The 18,821-nt window shown below is 44.1% G+C and overlaps 1 protein-coding gene across 3 annotated transcripts in view; it reads left to right on the top strand.

Moving 5' to 3' along the window:
- The first annotated feature begins 403 nt into the window (after window positions 1–403).
- BMPER (BMP binding endothelial regulator) overlaps window positions 404–18,821 on the top strand; it is a 244,347-nt gene continuing 225,929 nt past the window's right edge. Inside the window, exons 1-2 of one of the 3 annotated variants that reach the window (XM_072783518.1) lie at window positions 404–937; window positions 1,986–2,071. In XM_072783518.1, coding sequence (XP_072639619.1) covers window positions 805–937; window positions 1,986–2,071 — 219 coding nt within the window. In that variant the 5' untranslated portion in view covers window positions 404–804. The remainder of the gene's footprint in view (window positions 938–1,985; window positions 2,072–18,821) is intronic. The other 2 variants (XM_072783516.1, XM_072783517.1) reach the window with 2 other exon arrangements.

Below are 18,821 nucleotides of genomic sequence, written 5' to 3'. Positions count from 1 at the left end.
CTGGGAGACAGCAGGGTGCAGAGGCGCCCCTGCGCCCCATTCTCTGTCTCCAAGGTCGGGGCAGCGCAGCGGCCGCAGGGGTCCTGTGCATCCCCGCTTAGGGGAGGGAGGGATCCCCCGGGGGAAGGGAGGAGGCGCGGAGCGCGCCCCGCGGAGCAGACGCGCCCGCCCGGCCCGGATCCGCGCCTCGGCGCTGGCGGCCGCCCCCGAGGGGCTGCGCGGAGGGCGGTGCGCGCGGCTCCCTGCGCCCGGGCGCCCCCAGCGGGATCCGGGCCGCGGCCGGTGCGCCCCTGTGCCGGGCGCGGGAGCGAGCGCGCGCGCCGGCCGGCCGGGCGGGCGGGGAGCCGGCGGGCCCGGCGGGGGTGGGGGTGCAGGGGGGAGGACGCGGCGGCGGCGGCGGCGGAGCGGCAGCGCCCCGGGCAGTAGCTGCAGCCCGGGCGGCGGTGCGCGGTCGGCGGCGCAGCGCGCCTCCTCGGCCTATCTCGGGCGGCTCCGACATCCCCCTCCTCGGCCCCAGCTGGCGCAGGGCGGCGGACGGCTGAACCGCTGCGAGCAACTCCCCCACCTCCCCCCCCCCCAAAAAAAAAGCCGCATTGGAGGAGCCTGGCCGCAGGACCCCTCCTCCCTGGCGCCCCTCGCCCTTCGCCCCCCCCCCCCCCCCCCCGCTCCCGGGCGCCCGCCTCCCTCCTGCGCGGACTGTCTCCCGACTCGCCGGCTGAGAGCCCTTTCCGACTGCGAGCGGCGGTGCGGAGCCGAGGCGGCGGCGCGGGACCTGCAGGCGCCCGGGATTCCCTCCAGGTGACGATGCTCTGGTTCTCCGGCGTCAGGGCTCTGGCTGAGCGTCCCTGCCGGCGCTCGCCCGGGATTACCTGCTGCGTCTTGCTGCTGCTCAATTGCTCGGGGGTCCCCATGTCTCTGGCTTCCTCCTTCTTGACAGGTAGGGGAGGGGGCGGGAGGGACCGGCCCTCCGGGACGCTGGCTTGGTACCTGGGAGAGGAGGCGCTGGCTTGGCCCCGGGGACCGGAGGGTGGGGAGCGGGCACCTGGGCGCCGGGCCCCCGCGGGCCGACGGGGATGGAGCGGAGCCCGCCGCCCTAAGCGGGGGGAGGCGGCGAGGAGGTTCGGGATGGAGGACCGAGAGGCTGTGAACATCAGCCTGGTGATCCGACACATTCTGTTGGGATTTGAGAAGTGTCTTCATTGCGGTTGTTTTCCTCGACCTTTTTTTTTTTTTTTTTTTTTTTTGATCGCTTCTCCTCCTGTGCGTATCAAGGAAAAAATTCGCACCGTTTTCCACACATCCTTCTTTCTCACTCTATAGGGTTTCAATATAGCTTCCGTGTTAGGAGTGCTTTTTAAAGCGCTGGCTCTCCAGACTTTGAATTTAAAGAAACTGTCACATTTTAAAAGGGTAACGCTAGCAGGATATTATAATGATACGCTCTCAGGCAGGTGAAGACCTCAGCTGCTGTTCTGAAGGACATACTTTACTGACACCTGGTGCAGAAAAGAAAATATTAAGTCATTTCTAAGAGAAGAGGGGAGAAGATTATTTCAAAAAGTGATTGAAACTCAAAAGACAATCCGAGGCAGATTCATATAAAGACCTATTCATTGACGCAGTCCTGAATTTTGTTTATCCCTATTGAAATTTTTTTTCTTTTTTGCATATGGGGGTATGTGTTTAGTTGAAATACCTTCATCAAGGAGGAGTATTTTTAAAGATTCAGTGAAATAGTTGGATTTGTGCTTCAGCCATCTGAAAGCAGAAAATCTATATATGACAGTCTTTTTTTTAAAACATGAAATAAAACTACTTAAAATAATATTGGGGGCAGGGAATTTGTTTTTGTTGAGTTTGGTGATTTAAAACTCATCAGGAATTTCTGAATTTAGTGCTTCAAAAGAGGATTAGTGTAAAAATTTAAATGTTTGCAATAATGCCATTAAGCAAAATGTAAATGAATTTTTCCCCCTTTACTTCAGGTTCTGTTGCAAAATGTGAAAATGAAGGTGAAGTCCTCCAGATTCCATTTATCACAGACAATCCTTGTATAATGTGTGTCTGCTTGGTAAGTATGGGGATCAGGTAATGTGAAGTCAATTGCTCCTTTGACAAGGTGAATCCATTACATGTAATAATATAACCAGATCTTAAAAATCATTTTTAGTCATTACAAAATTGAATTGAATTCAGCTGAACTGCTGAGTTTTATAACTTTGGTACTTTCTATTTCATGAGGCTTAGGATTCTTACTTTTGACATCATCCTTACAGAAAAAAAAAATTAGGTGGACTTTGTATAGCACTGTCCTGGTGATAATTATTGTTGTCTGTTCCCAGAATGGCTGTTGCCATCAATTCATACTTGCCATCAAACTTTCTGCCTTGGTTCTATCGCATTAGTGCGAAAATGATGAGATAACATTTAGGTATAAAGGCCAGGAATAAGATATGTGACAAGGGGAAAGAGAGGTGACAGTCACAAAGAAGAAACCTGAGGACAAGATGTAATCTTGGATTTCTTTGCCTGTTATGCCCTAAGATCTCAAAAACAGCCTTTATATTTCTGATCTGGAAGCATGACTCAAAAAAGACATGCTTAAGAGAGAATGACACTTGGCTGTCAGCTGCTTAGTTAGCACGGGCAGTGGCCAATAGATTCAAAAAAATAATTTGTTTCGATTTATTTTAAGAGTTATTGATAAGATCTAATGAGTAACCACATGGGGGAGATTAAGTTATGTGAACAAGAAGTTCTGAGATGAAATAGGGACTCACCAGGAGCAACATTTTTGCTTGAGAGTGTTTACATGCCAATCACTATTGGCAAAACTTAGTTAAGAAGTACACATCACAAAACCCTGCTGGAGAAACATTCAGGCAGTCAGATGCAAAGCCCCAAAGTGATAGATGACTGCTAGTTATCAGATCAATATGCTGTATGGAACTGGGGAAGGGATTCTTCTCAATTTAGGTAGAAAGCCAAGCCATCTGGGTTTCAACTACCCAAACCTTTTCATGACAAGGGATGAGGTCAATGTTGCAAAATGATAAATGAGTGAAGGTGAATGCCTGTATCAAATGATTAGCAGGTTCTGAAGACTAAGGGAATCGACAGAAACAGAAGTAAAAATGCAGTACGTGTGCTGAGATGGTTAAATATAGGACAGCCGAGAGGGGGGCTCTTTGGATTTTGTTTATGAGTTGCCATGTTAATTAGTGATCCTTCCCTAAAGGACCTGTTCAAAAGAAGCTTTGTGTTTAAATTTCGTATCCGTAGTATATTTACAAATACAGTGTGTAGAGGGTGGGGGTGGAGGTGGGAGAGATAACCTTCCCCCTTCGTTGATCTTATCTGTATAATATGAGTGAATTGTTTTATCTTAATCTCTTAAGATTTCAGGGGAAATTCCTGAGTAACATTTAAATGTGCTTGGAGCCCCACATGTGAAAATACTGTTTTTCTCCTTAGCAATCTTACTACTTAGAAAGCTTAAATACACAATTTGCAAACTGTTCCCGAGTAACATTACGAAAAATTCTACACAGAGCAATCTCCCTTTTCAGTATTCTCCTCAGGATGCAAAATTGTGCCTTTCTCTGAAAGCACAGCCTTACTGATAATAAAATAGATGTGAGAATCCTACCATTTTGAAGCTGAAATAATGACTCTGAAGAGAGAAGATGAATCAGTTGGAATTCACATAGGAATGATTATTTATGCCGGAAAGGTATTGATTAAGTTGAGGAGGACTGTCGATTCATTTATATCTTTAACATTTAGAAGTATCTGACTTGAGTGAGAACAGTCAGAAATCCTTTCTAAACACACGAAGTCATGACTTCGGCCACCCAACTTGTTATTTGTAGGATGCTTCAGAGTTCTTTCAGGAGCTGAAAGGTTCAGTGATATGTTATCCTGACCTTGCAGGGGTGTAGGATTATGGGACCCAAGCTGTCATCGTCAGTGCTTCCCAAACATTTGTAATGACTTGATAAAATTGAGAAGGAATGGAGGACTGGCCACTTCTGTTTCTGTGTCTGTTCTTGGAAGTTTCCAGGGGATCCACTGGAGACCACAGATTTCAAAGCACCTCGGACTGCTGTAAGGCTGGTTGGCATTTTTATACTTAGGTTGGAACATGGCCATATTCAGCAGGCAGATAATATCGATAGTAACAACATTTATGAAACGCTTTACTTGCTGGCACTTCCCTAAGCCTGCATTATTTCATTTAACCTTCACAAAAATCCTTTAGGACCTTTTGCTCCCATTTTACAGAGGTGGAAATCGAGGCTAAGAGAGTCTCGTAGCTTGTGAAGTTCATATTTTCATAGATAGAGCTGGAACTCGCTCTCAGTTTCATCTGTCTCTAGAGTATATACCTATAATCCAGTGGGACAGGCTATTCACTTAGTTAAAGATATGAAAAAACAAGAAAAAAAAATAGAACAATTGTGGAGTTATTTTACTTCTTGGTGCCGCATGAGTTATTTTGTTTTTTTCCTTTGAGTCTTTTTGGAGTTCAGTTAGCTCACATTTGTTAATCACATTATATGAAAGGAAAATCTCGTTATGATTTCGGTTGACCTGCAGGGAGCTTTAGTTGTGAGCTAGTTTTATGTATGTACATTAAGAGGGTATGTAATAGTCAAAACTGTACTTTGGATAAAGAAAATAGTCATATTTAGTTTGTGTTGGTCCAGCCTTTTGGCAGAAAGGTACCTAAAGCTGAGCACAAGCTCATATCTTATTTCATAACATGTACAAAAAAAAAAAAAAAAAAAAGCTAACCTCAACGTATGCTTAAAAAAGACGTAAAATGTTACAGTTGGGAGGAAATAGGTGGCACAAAGTCCTGTATATAATTACAGTGTAAAAGCTTGAAAACCCCACAAAATCAACTTGGCCTGATTTAAACTTTTAAGCTCTGAAATGTTTTGAAGGTGGAATGAACTCATTTCTGTGGGAATTTTGAGGATGACAGCGGGGGTAGTGGCTGCGGCAAGCAGAACTGAATAATTGTATTCTCATTTATCCTCATCTGCTGAGGCCCAGCATCTTGCCAGAATCAGCTGTGATCCAAGAATAACCTGTCTGTTAGCTGATGATGGATATAGTTTTAAAGTGGAGGAATCAAAAAGCTTCAGTTCATCTACTCAAGGGGAAGGTGAGAAATTGGACCACTGTCATGAAATTGAGGGAATCTGGTGGGCAGTTGAGATTAAAAATGCAAGTGCTCCATTGTTTAGTTGGAAGGGAAAGCATGGCTATTCCTCACCTTAAAAAACAGTCTTTTATGGGGCGATTTTTTGAAGGAAGGCTCAGACTTACTGCTGTTTTGTATCATTCCCCCTGCCCACCTTTGCTGGAACTTGTTTTCCCCCCAGAATGCCTAGGAAAACACTAGGTGCCTTTCCTAAATACAGCTGATAAGAGTCAGTCACACTCAGATAATGAATCCAAAGCAATTCTCTGGATTTTGGGCATCCTCAAATCCACCACATGTGCCTGGGAGGGGGTACTCCTACTTCTTGTCCCTTTCCACCTAACTGTCACATAAAAGGAAACAGGACAAGCCAGTGAGTTCGGCCCGGTACTGGAAACCTGAGAAAACTTTGGGGGCCAGGGCTCAGAAAACCAGAAGTCAGTCAGAGCTTAGTTTGGCATACATTTTGTTCAGCAAAAAACATGATTCTGAGGTTTAAATTTCCTCTTTTAAATCCAGAGGCGCAATGTAGAAATGGACCCTCTGCTCATAAAAAGCGATGTGAAATTTGGTGTTACAAGAAGTGGGGCTCCACCTATCTCGGAGTCAACCGAGTGGTGAGAACAGTGGAGACTTTGTCTGCTGTCTTCTACTTTCTAATCACAAAAATCCTCTGTCACTAAACAAGTAGCTACCAGCATCTTCAGTCCTCTGGGGTGCCTTATCTCTATAAGATCCTCATGTTTTTTTTATTGTTTAAATTAGCTGGCTACAGAATAGATATCTATTATCTGAACAAGTGTGAGACACATGTTTGAGAATGAGGGAGATAATGTATCAGGATTCAATTTGTGTGTGTGTGTGTGAGAGAGAGAGAGGGAGAGAGAAAGAGTGAGAGATGGGGGGAGAGAGAGAGAGAGAGAGAGAGAATGTGAAGTAGTCCAGATGTGTTCAGATACTGCCCTTGGTATGTGCACATATACATAGATTGTCCTATTTTTTGAAAATTATTTTGTATCATGTTTAGACTTTGGATGCTCACTAGGGAGGTGATCAGGATTTGTTTGTTTGTTTATTTTCTGTGTAGAAGGTGTTATGGTCCGTTGCCTTTCCATAAAACAGGGTATCCAGTAGAGCAGTTTTAAGGCCGGGGGAGGGGGGGTGGTGGGTGGGGGTAACTTATTTATAGCATTGTGCTGGCAAGTTCACCAGTACCAGCTCTGAGGCACTTATTTCTATCCATGCTTTATTGAAGTTAAGAGAGGCAGAGCAAATGTCCTGAGGTTATCCAGTTCCTAAGAGACAGACTGGGATGTGGAGCCAGTGCCTTCTCCACTAAACCAACTTGCTTTTACTAGTTGTTTACTATTAAAAAAAAAAAAAAGTGTTAATACTGCCAAGGGCTTCAGGGAGTTATTTCAATTTCTGCAAAGCTGACATAGGCTCTCCTTGGGGCGGTTAGAGTGATTTTGGTCTTGTAGCACACACCACGTCTGGAATTTGGGGGGCCCTTTCAAAGGCAGACCCACGGTTCAGGCAGCTTTTTGCCTGGCATTGCATCATATTTTGGCAAAGAGCTTTGGCGCTGGCATCAGGCAGGCCAAATCTAAGGCTCTGTCGCTCACCGGTGGGTAAACTTGGGAAGGTTGCCTTACCTTTCTGAGGCTTGGTTTCCTCATCTGGAGAGCGGGATAACGACAGAAGCTCAGAGAGCTGCCGTGAGAATGAAGCGAGAGGCAGCGTGGAAGGCTTGGCCCAGATTTTGGCATGGAGTGAGCTCTCTAGAATGATTCATTGTTGTTGTTGTTGATGATGACATTATTGTTTAAATTCTTATTTCCTCACATGGAAGAGGATGCAAAGTTTCATCAGAATAGGGAGGAAAAAAAAAAAAAGCAGCAGCATGGGAAGAAGGATGCCAAGCCCACCCATCGTTATGAATGAACAGGGCTAAGTCAGGAGCATTTGTGGGGTTTTCTGTCCCTCCAGACTTGGACTGGGCTGATCTAGGCCGCTTCCTTATTGGTCCAGTGGTCTGCGAGCCCTGGTATAAGTTTTCCCCTTGCTCTCCATTAAACACTAAAAAAACTTTCCATGGAAGAGGGGCCTCGTTTTTTCTGCAGGGTATTTACATCTCTATGCCTGTGGGGTCACCTTCACTTGTACTTTTATTGGCAGAGGGATAGAGTTGGGACTCAGGAGCGAGCGCCGTAATTCTGGAAAAACCGCCTAGTGGTCTGGCAGCGTGGGGATTTTCCTGGCCCGCCTCGTGGAAGTCTCTCAACCCCGTTCCAGACTTGAGTGGGGTTTTGCTGCCTATTTACTCCTGTGCTCCCCTTCCCTGCCCCATCCCATGTTAAACATGCTTTCACTTCATTTGTAGACTCTGGCCCTTCAAGTGGGCACCAATGGTAAGCTGTGTTTTCAGGGTAGGAAATAATGCCGAGGAAGAGGAGCCCTTCTCCAGCCTGGGATACAGATCTGGTGAGGCGGAAGGAGAGGACATGGTCAGAAAAGTCAGGCAAGGAAAAACGATGGAAAGTAAAGTCAGTTGATAAAAATTTGTTGCTTAGGGCGCCTGGGTGGCTCAGTGGTTGAGCCTCTGCCTTTGGCTCAGGTCAAGATCCCAGGGTCCTGGGATTGAGTCCCCGCAGGGAGCCTGCTTTCCCTCTGCCCATGTCCCTGCCTCTTTCCGTGTCTCTCATGAATAAATAAACAAAATCTTAAAAATAAAAAGTTGTTGCAAAAATAAAGGATATCACTTTTTCACACCCTCTTCTGTGGCACTTCTGTCCAGCTGATGGTATATTGACTCCTTTGTGATAAAAAGAATACGAGTAACACTACCTTTCATGGCACCGGGAGGTCAAGTGTGCTCGTTGAACTTGGTTAAGATCAGCAAATGAGCTGAGTGTATATTTTAAGACCTCTTGATTCCCAGTTCTAATTCTATAAAATGCTACTCAAAGCACTGGGGATAGCAGGTTATAATTTCAATAATATTATTCTTTCTTCCTTCTCTCCACACTTCATTCTCCCCTTTCATTTTATTTTATTATCTTTAGCCTTTTCTGTATTTGGAGCATTGTGCTGGTTGGGCACCTCAGGGAGGCAAAGACCAATAGGACAGATTCTTGCCCACAGCCTAATGGGGGAGAAAGACCCGTGCGTAAATAAGTCCCACAGAAGTGACAGGAAAAGCACTCTAATACACTGGAACCCAAGTACTGAGGGAGTTATAGTTGAATTCTGACTGGATTATCTGGGTGGAGGAAGGCTGGTGTTGGCACAGCCCTGGTGGAGGATAGGCACAGAGGAATGTGTGCCTGGGGCTTGGGGAAGTGGCAGGGTCCCGAGTGCATGAAGATCTGGTAAAAGCTGGAGTTAGAAAGCTTAGAACCAGCCAGGGGAGGACCTTGAGTGCAGTAGTAAGGAGATCGTTTCCACTCAGGTAACTGGGAGGATTTCGTATTTTGGTGCAGCTACATGACCCCATAAGATGTGTTCTCTCTAAATGCCTGTAGGAGCTTTTGTGGGTATATTTCAAAGGTGGGAAGGCTGGAGTTTGGACAGCAGACTCCAGGGATGTGTTGTGGTCAGGGGAGAGCAAACAGCAAGCTGCTGAGACAAGTAGCATGGGCAGTGGGGATGGAAGGACACATTGGGGTAAACCAATGTTGCTGATTCTTTTGAACTTCTTTAGCCACCTTCCAGTTCTAGAATATACAGTATTAAGGACTCCAAGCCATGCCTAGCACTGTATTAAAATACAGTGTCATTATGGTGGAGTGATATGCTAGGGTATTTCTGTAGCAGTCACTTTGCTAATCACTTGGCATCTCTAGAGGAGATTGCTGCCACATGAATAGAGAGTTTCTTTCCCAGAACTCACTTTTCAAAATTCTATTTTTTGTTCTATGCTATTGGATGACTCATTTGGCAAATTATTGCATCTGGTAAATATTACCATGATAGGATGTGTTCTCAGTGGTGGCACAAATTTTATATAATAATAAAAATTGGGTAGCTCACCTTAAAAAAGTCTATCAATGTGGTAGGACCCCTAGACTTGCAGAGGACTTTTAGAACCCACGTTCATAGAAACAGATGGCAAAAGTGAGAGATGGGGTGAATTAGAGGGAATTTTGAGAGATCCACCAGTGGTATAGACAATGTAGGAAGAGAAGAGGTCATTGATATGGGTGTGTGAGAATGAGTTTAGACCTGATGAGTTGGCTTTGATATAGACCTTCCAAGTAGAAGAGCCCAATAGGCTTGGTAGAGAAATCAGGACCAGAGGACAGAAATTTGTTAACTGCCTGAATTAAAATACACATCAAAAACTCTGGGAATAAATTATTTGTCTAAATTGAGCTTTCAAGAAATGGGCCTGCAAGAGTAATCTTCTAATTATTTCTTCTAAAGGGTTATATTTAAGGGGGAAGGTAGAAAAGGAGAAACCCATGGCAGAGATTGAAAAGTAGTTGTAGAAGAAGGAGTAGAACCAGGAAAGTGTAGGCCAAAGCAAAAGGTGCTTGAAGAACAAAACGACCAGTGGTATTAAATATTGCAGCGTTAGACGGAAGATTCTAGGATAATATCAAAAAAAGAACTTTCTCATCATCTTATTGGACTATTGGAAATGATTAGAGGTGGTGCCCACCTGTCTAGGACCTGCTGTACATTTTCACATGGACTAGAGTTCATCATAGATGGAATTTGGTGGAACCCCGTTTGATAGAAATCCAAAGTGAGATTGCTGTAGGGATTTTGAAAATTTAGTGCAAAAATAACAAATTTTCCAAACTTTGATTTGGAAAGATCTTAGCAAAAGTGAATAAATACCACACGAAATTTTAAAAGGTACCAAAACAAAACTAATTTCATGGATAAAAGTAATATACTCTTCCAAACATCTTTGGAATGTTTCTATAGTTATGTGCAAAATGGACAAGGCCATGTTGAGGCTATTATTATTATTATTATTATTATTATTAATAAGAGCAACAATATAAAAGAGCCTGGCTAATATAAAATCTTACCATTATAAACTTTCAAGTTTGTTCTATTAAAGCTAATAGTGCTTTAAAAAATATTATGATATAATGTAATCCCGTAGCTAGATCTTCAGGAAAAATATTTTCTTCCTTCACTAAATTCTTAATATCTGCTTTGTTATTGAAGTACAGCTATGGAATGGCAGCCTTGGTGTCTGAAATGATGGGTTCAAGTCTCATGGGGCCCACCTGGTAGCTGTGCATCACTGAACAGGTGACTTGTACTCTCTGAGCCTTAGTTGTGAGTACTGGGCAAGTCGCAATGGTGTGTGTACCCTTCAGCTTCATCTGTAAAGAGGAATGATAATACAGACCCTAATCTGTTGACTGGAGCCATTAACTGGGATGATGTGTGTGGATTAAATGCACTGATGTTTGTGAAAGGCCTTTGGGAACAGTATGAATGGAATTATTAAGGGCAAGAATTTGAATAGAGGAAAATGAAGGGTATGCCGTAAACCAGTTTTTAGCAGATAATTGAATGAGTATATTTTTGGGGAACAATAGTGTCGTGATTCCTATGTCTACTCCTTAATAGTTGTAAGGCTGTGAGTGAATTGCCTAATATTCTGTATCTTTTTGTCTTCATTATAGGGCTTTGGTCAGAACTGTGGGTTAAAACATGTAAAGTTCTAGGGGCTCCTGGGGGCTCAGTCAGTTAAGCGTTTGACTCTTAATTTCGGCTCAGGTCATGATCTCAGGGTTGTGAGATTGAGCCCTGCATGGGGCCTGGCACTCAGCAGGGAGTCTGGTTGAGATTTTCTCTCCCCCTCTCCTTCTGCCCTTCCCACTGTGTACACTCTGGCCCTGTCTCTCTCTCAAATACATAGATAAATAAATACATAAATAAAATCTTTTTTTTTACATAAATAAAATCTTTAAAAAAAAACCCCAAACAAAAATCATGTAAAATTCTTAGAACAGGGTCTAGAATATGGTAAGCACTTCTGAAATGATAGCCACTGCCACTATCACTGTCAATGCAATGCTTTTAAGAAGTGATTAAATGGACTGTTCTTATTTCAATTTTTGTCGACACTTGTGAAATATGTTTACTGTGAATTTCTGTCGGGGTAGACAATGGAACCTCAATAGAGGTGACTGCTATCTTTTCTGATAAAAGATGGAGAACGCTGGTCGTATTTGGGGCTTAGCAAGATGGGTGACTCCTCTGTTTTTCATCTTCAAAGGCTCACCTGCTTGGTTGGTGTCGATCTACAGATAGTTACTCACCATGTTGCTTTCATAGTGAGGTCTAGTTGTCCTTTCACAGCACTTGCCATTGGATCAGGAGGTGGCAGGTGGGAGGCAAGGATGTAAACCTAATTGCTGAGTGGACCTGCTGAGCCTGGCACCTGTGAGTTCCCTCCATTTGAGAGTGTGCAGAGTCCTGCTCTCAGACCAACCACAGTCACTCATGCATGCCCGTGGTGTGGGACTTTACCCTTTACAGGCTAATCCCAGATTCACTGATGGGACTGGATTTGGACATGCGGACCCTACAAATCCATGCAGCTTTGTATGTTTGCAACCTGCTGTCCCGTCACCTGCTCCGAGGGTTTGCGCCGTCTTCTCTTCCACAGCATGCTCTGTGTCGTAGTGTAGTTTCCTGGGTGAATTTATGTCTTACGAGATGAAGTCTGCAAGTCTAAGAACCTTGTCCAGTCGTCTCTGCAAGCCCCATATCTTCAGCGAGAGGTCTGCAACCTTGGGACTTGAGTAGGAGTCAGGCTGGAGTTTCCTGTTTATAGTTTGGGTTGTTAACACTTGAGCTAGCTCCCCCTAGAATGGAACTCCAAGTTCCAAAACATGATTCTCCCAGAGAGTTTGTCACAGAAGGTCAACCCTCTCTATAAAAGACATCCTAAATAATCATTACAAAAACACATTTTTCCCTTTGAAAGGAATGTACTCACATTTGAAAATCTTGAGTCCTATAGACATTAAGACCTGCTTTTCTTTGTGACAAAAGGAACGTTCTCTCTTATAGAAATATCCTACTGTCAAACGCAGCAATGTGTGTGACAGTACAGGAGGTGTGAGAGGGAAGGACCTGGGATTATCTCACTTTTGCTTTCAAAAGTCTCAATGAAATATGCCTCCCCATCCTGGTTGCTCCTGATGCTGGTCATTTCCTCCCCCTTCCAGTGAGGCTAGCTCCGAAACCTTGACACAAGCCTTAATGTTTATACTGGGTTTTGGATGTTAGCTCCCTTGGCTTCTGGAAGCTGAGTCTGTTGAAAATTATGTTTTTCTTTTAAGGACAAAGGCCTTATTGTATGTACATGTCGTGTAGTGTAATGAGGGTTTTTTTTTTTTTTTAATGTTAAGTAATGGGTGGTACTAACCAAGATCTGCCAAAAGAGAAGTTCAAAGGTAGGTCTGTAACCCGAATGGCAGTTTTAAGGTTTCACGCAGGTAACTCAACAAGAGAAAATGAGAAGTTGGGACAAGCGGCATCCTCACTGACCACATTGTGTTCCCCAAACGCCCCCTTTGATGGAGTAACCGTAAAACGACTCTGGAAGAGGACAGTGATACTTCCCAGAGATACTTCAAAGAGAATGACTGTGATAATAAAAATAATAGAGATGACAGTTGTTCCATTTTAACTTACAAAAGCAAGCATTTCCAAAATACCTCTTGTATTCTTGGTCAGATAAATAGGTTTTGGCTGGATGGTTTTTCATGGCTGCTGAGACTGTCAGGCATAGGCTGAGCATCTTACTTTCAGAGCCTGTGGGGTGGGCCTCTCTGGTCGTGCTGCTGGCCCTTTCAGCTGTGAGTGACCTCAGGAAGGTGGTTTCCAGCCACAGAAAGGAGGCATGAAAACCAGAGGGCCCAAAGCTGTTCTTGTATTTCTTTGGGCCTCAGTGAGAGTCATTTTTAGAATCTTTATCTTAATTTTTTTCCCTTTCTCTATAAATATTGCTTTTTTTTTAAGCCAATCCTTCATAGGTTCCTCTTTGAGAAATCTGTGGGCCCCAGCAATAGCATTAAGGTTCCTTTAACCCCTCACTGCTTTCTTTATAGTGAGCAAAGAAATGAGATTTGCATCCTTTTTCATATTTATTTTTAGAACGTCTTATTGGACAATACCTGGGGGATTCCTTTTCTATTTTATTTTCTCATTAAGCAGAAGTGTTTGAGGCAAGATATGACAATTGCTCCCTCTTGGGTCAGATGCACCTGCATTGTGTTTGTGGTGCTTGAAGCTTCTGTCTCTGGTAGATCCTAGCTGTGCCGTTTGACTGCCTCTTTCTATCCCTTTAACTTTCAGAAGTTCAAAAATCCTCAAGGCTCTCCCAGCCTGCTGGGTCTCTCCTGCTTTGTGGATTTGTAGTGTAAAAGTGGTAGCATCAAGACATTTCACATAGCAGTGTTTCTTGGTCTGGGGCGGGGGGTGGGGTGGGGTGGGGGGAGACACCATTCTCTAAATGAGAGGACATGAAAGATTAATCAGATGTTCTCCCACTTGAGAGTGGTCCTGCCAAAACAGTTTAGGGTCTCACCATGTACCTGTGTTTATGCTTCTTGCGGGGAACGGGGCCTATGGCAATTAGGATGTGGCAATTTCCTGTTTTCAAGCACTTGTGAAACAATGGTTCTGTGCCCAGTGGGACCCACCAGAGGTGAGCTCCCAGTCCCATTAGCACATAGGTGAGCACTGAGATGGAAATTCCTTTCCCCTAAAAGGTGACTCAAGTCAGAATTTGGGGAAGAATTGGATGGCTGGTGGGGGGTCGGGGGCAGGGATATGCCCTGTTTTCATTAATCCATTAATTCATTAATTCTGTTGTACGAATTAGCCATTCTTTCTTACTCGAATGTTCTGGAAATGCATGTACCAGAGAGCAGTGATTTTCTTTTTCCTGTGAGTGTGTGTGTGTGTGTGTGTAGGGGAATACTTGGGATTTATTAAAAACATACACTTTTTTTTTTCTGTTTTGTATGAACCATACACTGGACAAGGGCAAATAGAAGCTTGCTTAAGGTAATTTACACACAATTTGGCCAGGTTACAGACATATAGTGTTCCCAGGTTTTGGTGTTTGATTGATGCATATGAAAATTTTGATATTTGGTGTTGACCTACAGAAACTGCAGTTTTTGGGGTTCAACCTAATACATCCTTTGAGCATCTTAAGGCTTTTTCACTGGAGAGTTACTCTGACAGGTTATTGCAATGTAGCTGAATGAGGGGGCCTTTAAATTAAGGGGGAATTCACACCGGGTTCATAAACTAAACATAAAATGTGATGATGTAGGGAAACACTAACAGCTGTCAATCTCTGAACCCCCAGCTCTGAATTCATGGGCTCTTCTGTACATCCTCAGACCCCTTCTGATGGTAGTAGGGGTAAAGAGGGAAGCAATATTCACTCTCCTTCCTATCAGTGAGAGGGAACACATGACAGTGTGCGCTTGGCAGCAAACATGGGAACTGAGTTGCAGGACTGAAGGAGGAAAATGATTGATGGTCATTAAGCTCAGAACATATATATTGAGCATTTATGTTAATAATGGCCTGAGGCACCATGAGATTGGAAAACCTTTTAAAAAAATTAACAAAAAGATTAAATTATGTTCCAGATAGTTTTGAAGTTAGATATCTTTTATTGCTCCAGAGTTCTTTGCAAATTGGTGAACTTAGGTAAGTTGTGGATATTAACTCTTGGTTGGAATATTTGATTAGTCAGAACCAATTATTATTCTTTGTGATATGTTATATAAATATGTGTATATATATACACACATACTATATATATATATATATATATATATATTTAATATAACAGTTAGTGGATCTAGTATGCAAACTACCATCCATCACTAGAGTCTGAAATACAAGTGTGAACGTGGGATTGAACCAGTAGTCATGTGGTGTGGGGGGAGGCCCTTAGAGTGGAGGTTTGGCCACTGGTGACAAGGAGCAGACAATTGTGTTCCCAAGGCTGGAGGCCTCTCCCTCTTCCTGGTCCTCACTCATATACTTTGACATGATCCCTTGTGTTATGTCGCACTAACAAGTCAGTGGTAAGGATTTTGCCTTTGCCTCTCAGTTTGTAATGTGCATAAATACCACAAAGGAGCTTGTTAAAAATGCAAATTCAGGGGTCCTCCTCCCCAGATTCTGACTCTGGTGGAGACCAGAGAATCTCCATTTTTAAAAAAGATTGTATTTATTTATTCATGAGAGACACAGAGAGAAGCAGAGACACAGGCAGAGGAAGGGAGCAGGGATCCCGATGTTGGGACTCGATTCTGAGACCGGGATCACACCCTGAGCCAAAGGCAGATGCTCAACCGCTGAGCCACCCAGGGATCCGGAGAATTTCCATTTTTAATAACTCTTCCAGTGACTCTAGGCAGGGGCCAAATTTTGAAAAACTCTTCCCAACTGAGGTTAGTGGAAAGAGAAGGATGTATAAACATAAACATAAATATAGGTAAATTCCCCCAGTGGAGCGATATGTTAATTAGGGGTTAGGGACAATTGAAGTTCTCTTATTGGCATAAAACTTAACAGTAGGTCAGCTCTCATTTACAGAGTATTATTTTTGTGGGAGCTTTCACACAGTTCTCTCGCATATTAATGGTATTTATTGAAGTGCTGCTTTTTCTCTCCATGTCCTTTCTCTCTCAAGCCTCCTCTAGTCACCCGATCGGAATTATTCATTTGTTCTTTGAAGACTTATGTTGGTTACTCTTATTATAACCCTTATTCCTGCCTACCCTGCAGTTTTGTTCATTATTTGTATGACCATCTCTCCTGTTGGACTTTTAGCTTCTTCACAACAAGAATAGTGTCTGACTTCTCACTACCATTGGAAGAGCACCTCTTCACAACTATTTTATGAATAAATACTGTGTTCACAAACTAGGGGTAGCCTGAACTTCAGTTTCCTCAAAGCCACGGTGTGAGGTAGGGTAGGGTAGGTTTCCTTGAGACACCAGTTTCACAGGTGAGATGATTAAGGCTCCGAAAAGTAAAGCAAGACAATGCTCACACTGCAAATGAGCAAGAGTTGGGACCATGATTCAAGTATGGGAATCCTGCACCCATCCCGGGTGGACTCCACTGAGATATCTTTCAGAGAATGTTTCCTGACCACAAGGGTTGAGAAAGCACCCCAGGGCCTGGGAGTGAGTGAGAGAGACCCAGCAAATAACTTCCCTGGGGATTAGGTTTTTAGCAGTCCTTGTGGTCCAGTTAGGTAGAACCCTGACTGGTGCCATTGGGTGGGACAGGCTGACCCCCTGGGCTGCTGCCAGCCTTTCCATGTGCTGAATTCCCACAGGGATATGCTCTGCTTTCTGTGGTCTTTCTGTGATGGGCAGCAGCTGCAGGATAAAGCTGATGTGACGTATGTTTGTTGGCTTCTTCAGCACGGGCCAACTAGATGTAGCAATTTGACAAAACAGCCAGGGTTTTCAGACTGATTTGCTGGGATCCAGCAGCATCTGGAGGAAACAGGCAGTCGATAAGGAGTTGAGGGCCAGGTGAGGTGGGGTTTAGATACCCCACCACAACCCCTTCTGTTCCCAAACCTCCATGATAGAAGTTGCTTCCTTCTGCTAACCATTTCTTTTTCTTTTTTTTTTTTTTTTTTTAAGATTTTATTTATTTATTCTTGAGAGACACAGAAAGAGGCAGAGACACAGGCAGAGGGGGAAACAGGCTCCATGCAGGGAGCCCGATGTGGGACTCGATCCCAGGGCCCCCGGATCATGACCTGGGCTGAAGGCAGACGCTCAACTGCTGAGCCACCCAGGTGTCCCTGCTAACCATTTCTTTCCAGTGGGTACCTTCCTCATCCAGAACAGAACTATTCTGGGAAATTTTAGTTCTTTTCTCTCTCTTTAGGCCGCCCCACTTGTGCCCACACCTTCCTTTCCTTTATCAGGGAGAGTGTAAAGTTGAGCTGTTGCCCTCACACAATTCTGGTCACATTGCTAAACTGTTTCCCACACTTTTAATGAGAATCCTTAAAAAAAATTTTTTTTTCCAATTGGCCTGGCATTCCATTGTTCCTGGGTTTCACCTTTATCATCTCCATCTTTATAATTTTTTTTTACCATGTTATTTTCTTTCTCTGTTATTAGCTCAGCATTTCCATGATGTCACCACTCCTCAAGTTTTCTGTCTTGTTTTTCTCAGTTTCAGTTTCTAATTCTTGGTTTCAGCCTGATAATGAAATGTACAAACAGAATTGCAGTGGGATGGTTGTTCTTCCTACACGCACCATGACGGCCGGGCTTGTGAGGGATGGAGTGTCCAGTGGGGAGCTCTCTGGAACACTCGGCGTTGGACGAGCCAGTGGAAGGCCAGGGGGCAGGCCATTTGTGATAAGGAGTAAGCAGTCAAGAAAAGGATGGCCAGAGACAGCTAGAGGGCTAGCTTACAGCGCAGCCAAGTGCCCAGGTGGGGGGTTAGTAAATATTTTCCGCTAATGAAGATGTGCTGATATAGTTGAGCCTGGTGGACAGAATGCCTGGGGGAGCTTTAACAGCCTTCCAATATGTGGGAAGGAAATTCTTTGCTGAAAGGACAGAGAGGAGTACAAATCCCACAGTTGCAACATATCTTTAGCTCCAGCTCCTCCGCTGGCCTCTCTGCCTCTCTCTCACTTCCAGAGTGAGCCCCAAAGTGGTTGTGGGGTGTTGGCTCCCCTGCTTCTTGGCCGGTGCCTGCCTGCCTGCGAGAGTAGGCCTCTTCCCTAGATCCCTCTATCCTAGTTACGCTGCTGTAGATGAGATCACGCTCCCAGCTTTGAGCCACATTTGCTGGGATCAGAAATTGAAAGCAGGGTCTGACTGCGCACTCTATTCATCCCAGGGTTTGGCTCTAGGTCTTAGTATAACCGAGAAGAAAAACTTAAAGGATTTCTCCCTTCCTTTTCTTTCCAGTACTCCTCAGGGTTAATGTTCTCTCCCTCCCACACTCTTCATAATACTCAGGTAGCCTTTGGTCATTAGGCTCTGGTGGGTTTGAGCCTTGTTGGTTGGGTTATTGGTCCTAGAATTTTCCCCTGGCATTCTCAGCTCTTCTAGCCAGTCAGAATTTTCCTAAACTGAGGCTGTTTCCTCAGAGATGTAGCTTGGCATGCACGGTATTTATTAGCAGTAGGGGCAAGGAGCATCCGGCAGTGGTCCAGACAACATCTATTGTGAGCCTCAAATGGCTGACATTGACTGGCCCATCCTGAAATATCCGGATAGCTAGGTATCAGGCGTGGTGGCAGGTGCTGAGAGAAGGTGACCTCTGGTGGTCACTGGATTAATGTAGTAATCTCAGGTAGTGAGTTAGTAGGTGTGTGTGTGTGTGTGTGTGTGTGTGTGTGTAAGGATTTACGTGTATAGTATTCTTTCAGCATTTGCATGATGGATTTATAAGAATTTCATTTCTATGGCTATTCTTTCCTAGACCTTTTTCCTCTGGGTCTTTCATATCTCCTCAAACTTTAAATATTAGAGGGCCCCAAGATCCAATCAAAACATTTCTCTGAAAAAAAAAAAAAAAACACAAAAACATTTCTGTTTACTTCTGA

This window comes from Canis lupus, chromosome 18 (genome assembly GCF_048164855.1).
Source record: "Canis lupus baileyi chromosome 18, mCanLup2.hap1, whole genome shotgun sequence".
Taxonomy (NCBI): Eukaryota; Metazoa; Chordata; class Mammalia; order Carnivora; family Canidae; genus Canis; species Canis lupus.
Note: the sequence above shows the minus strand (reverse complement) of the source record. Positions and strands in the feature narration are given on the sequence as shown.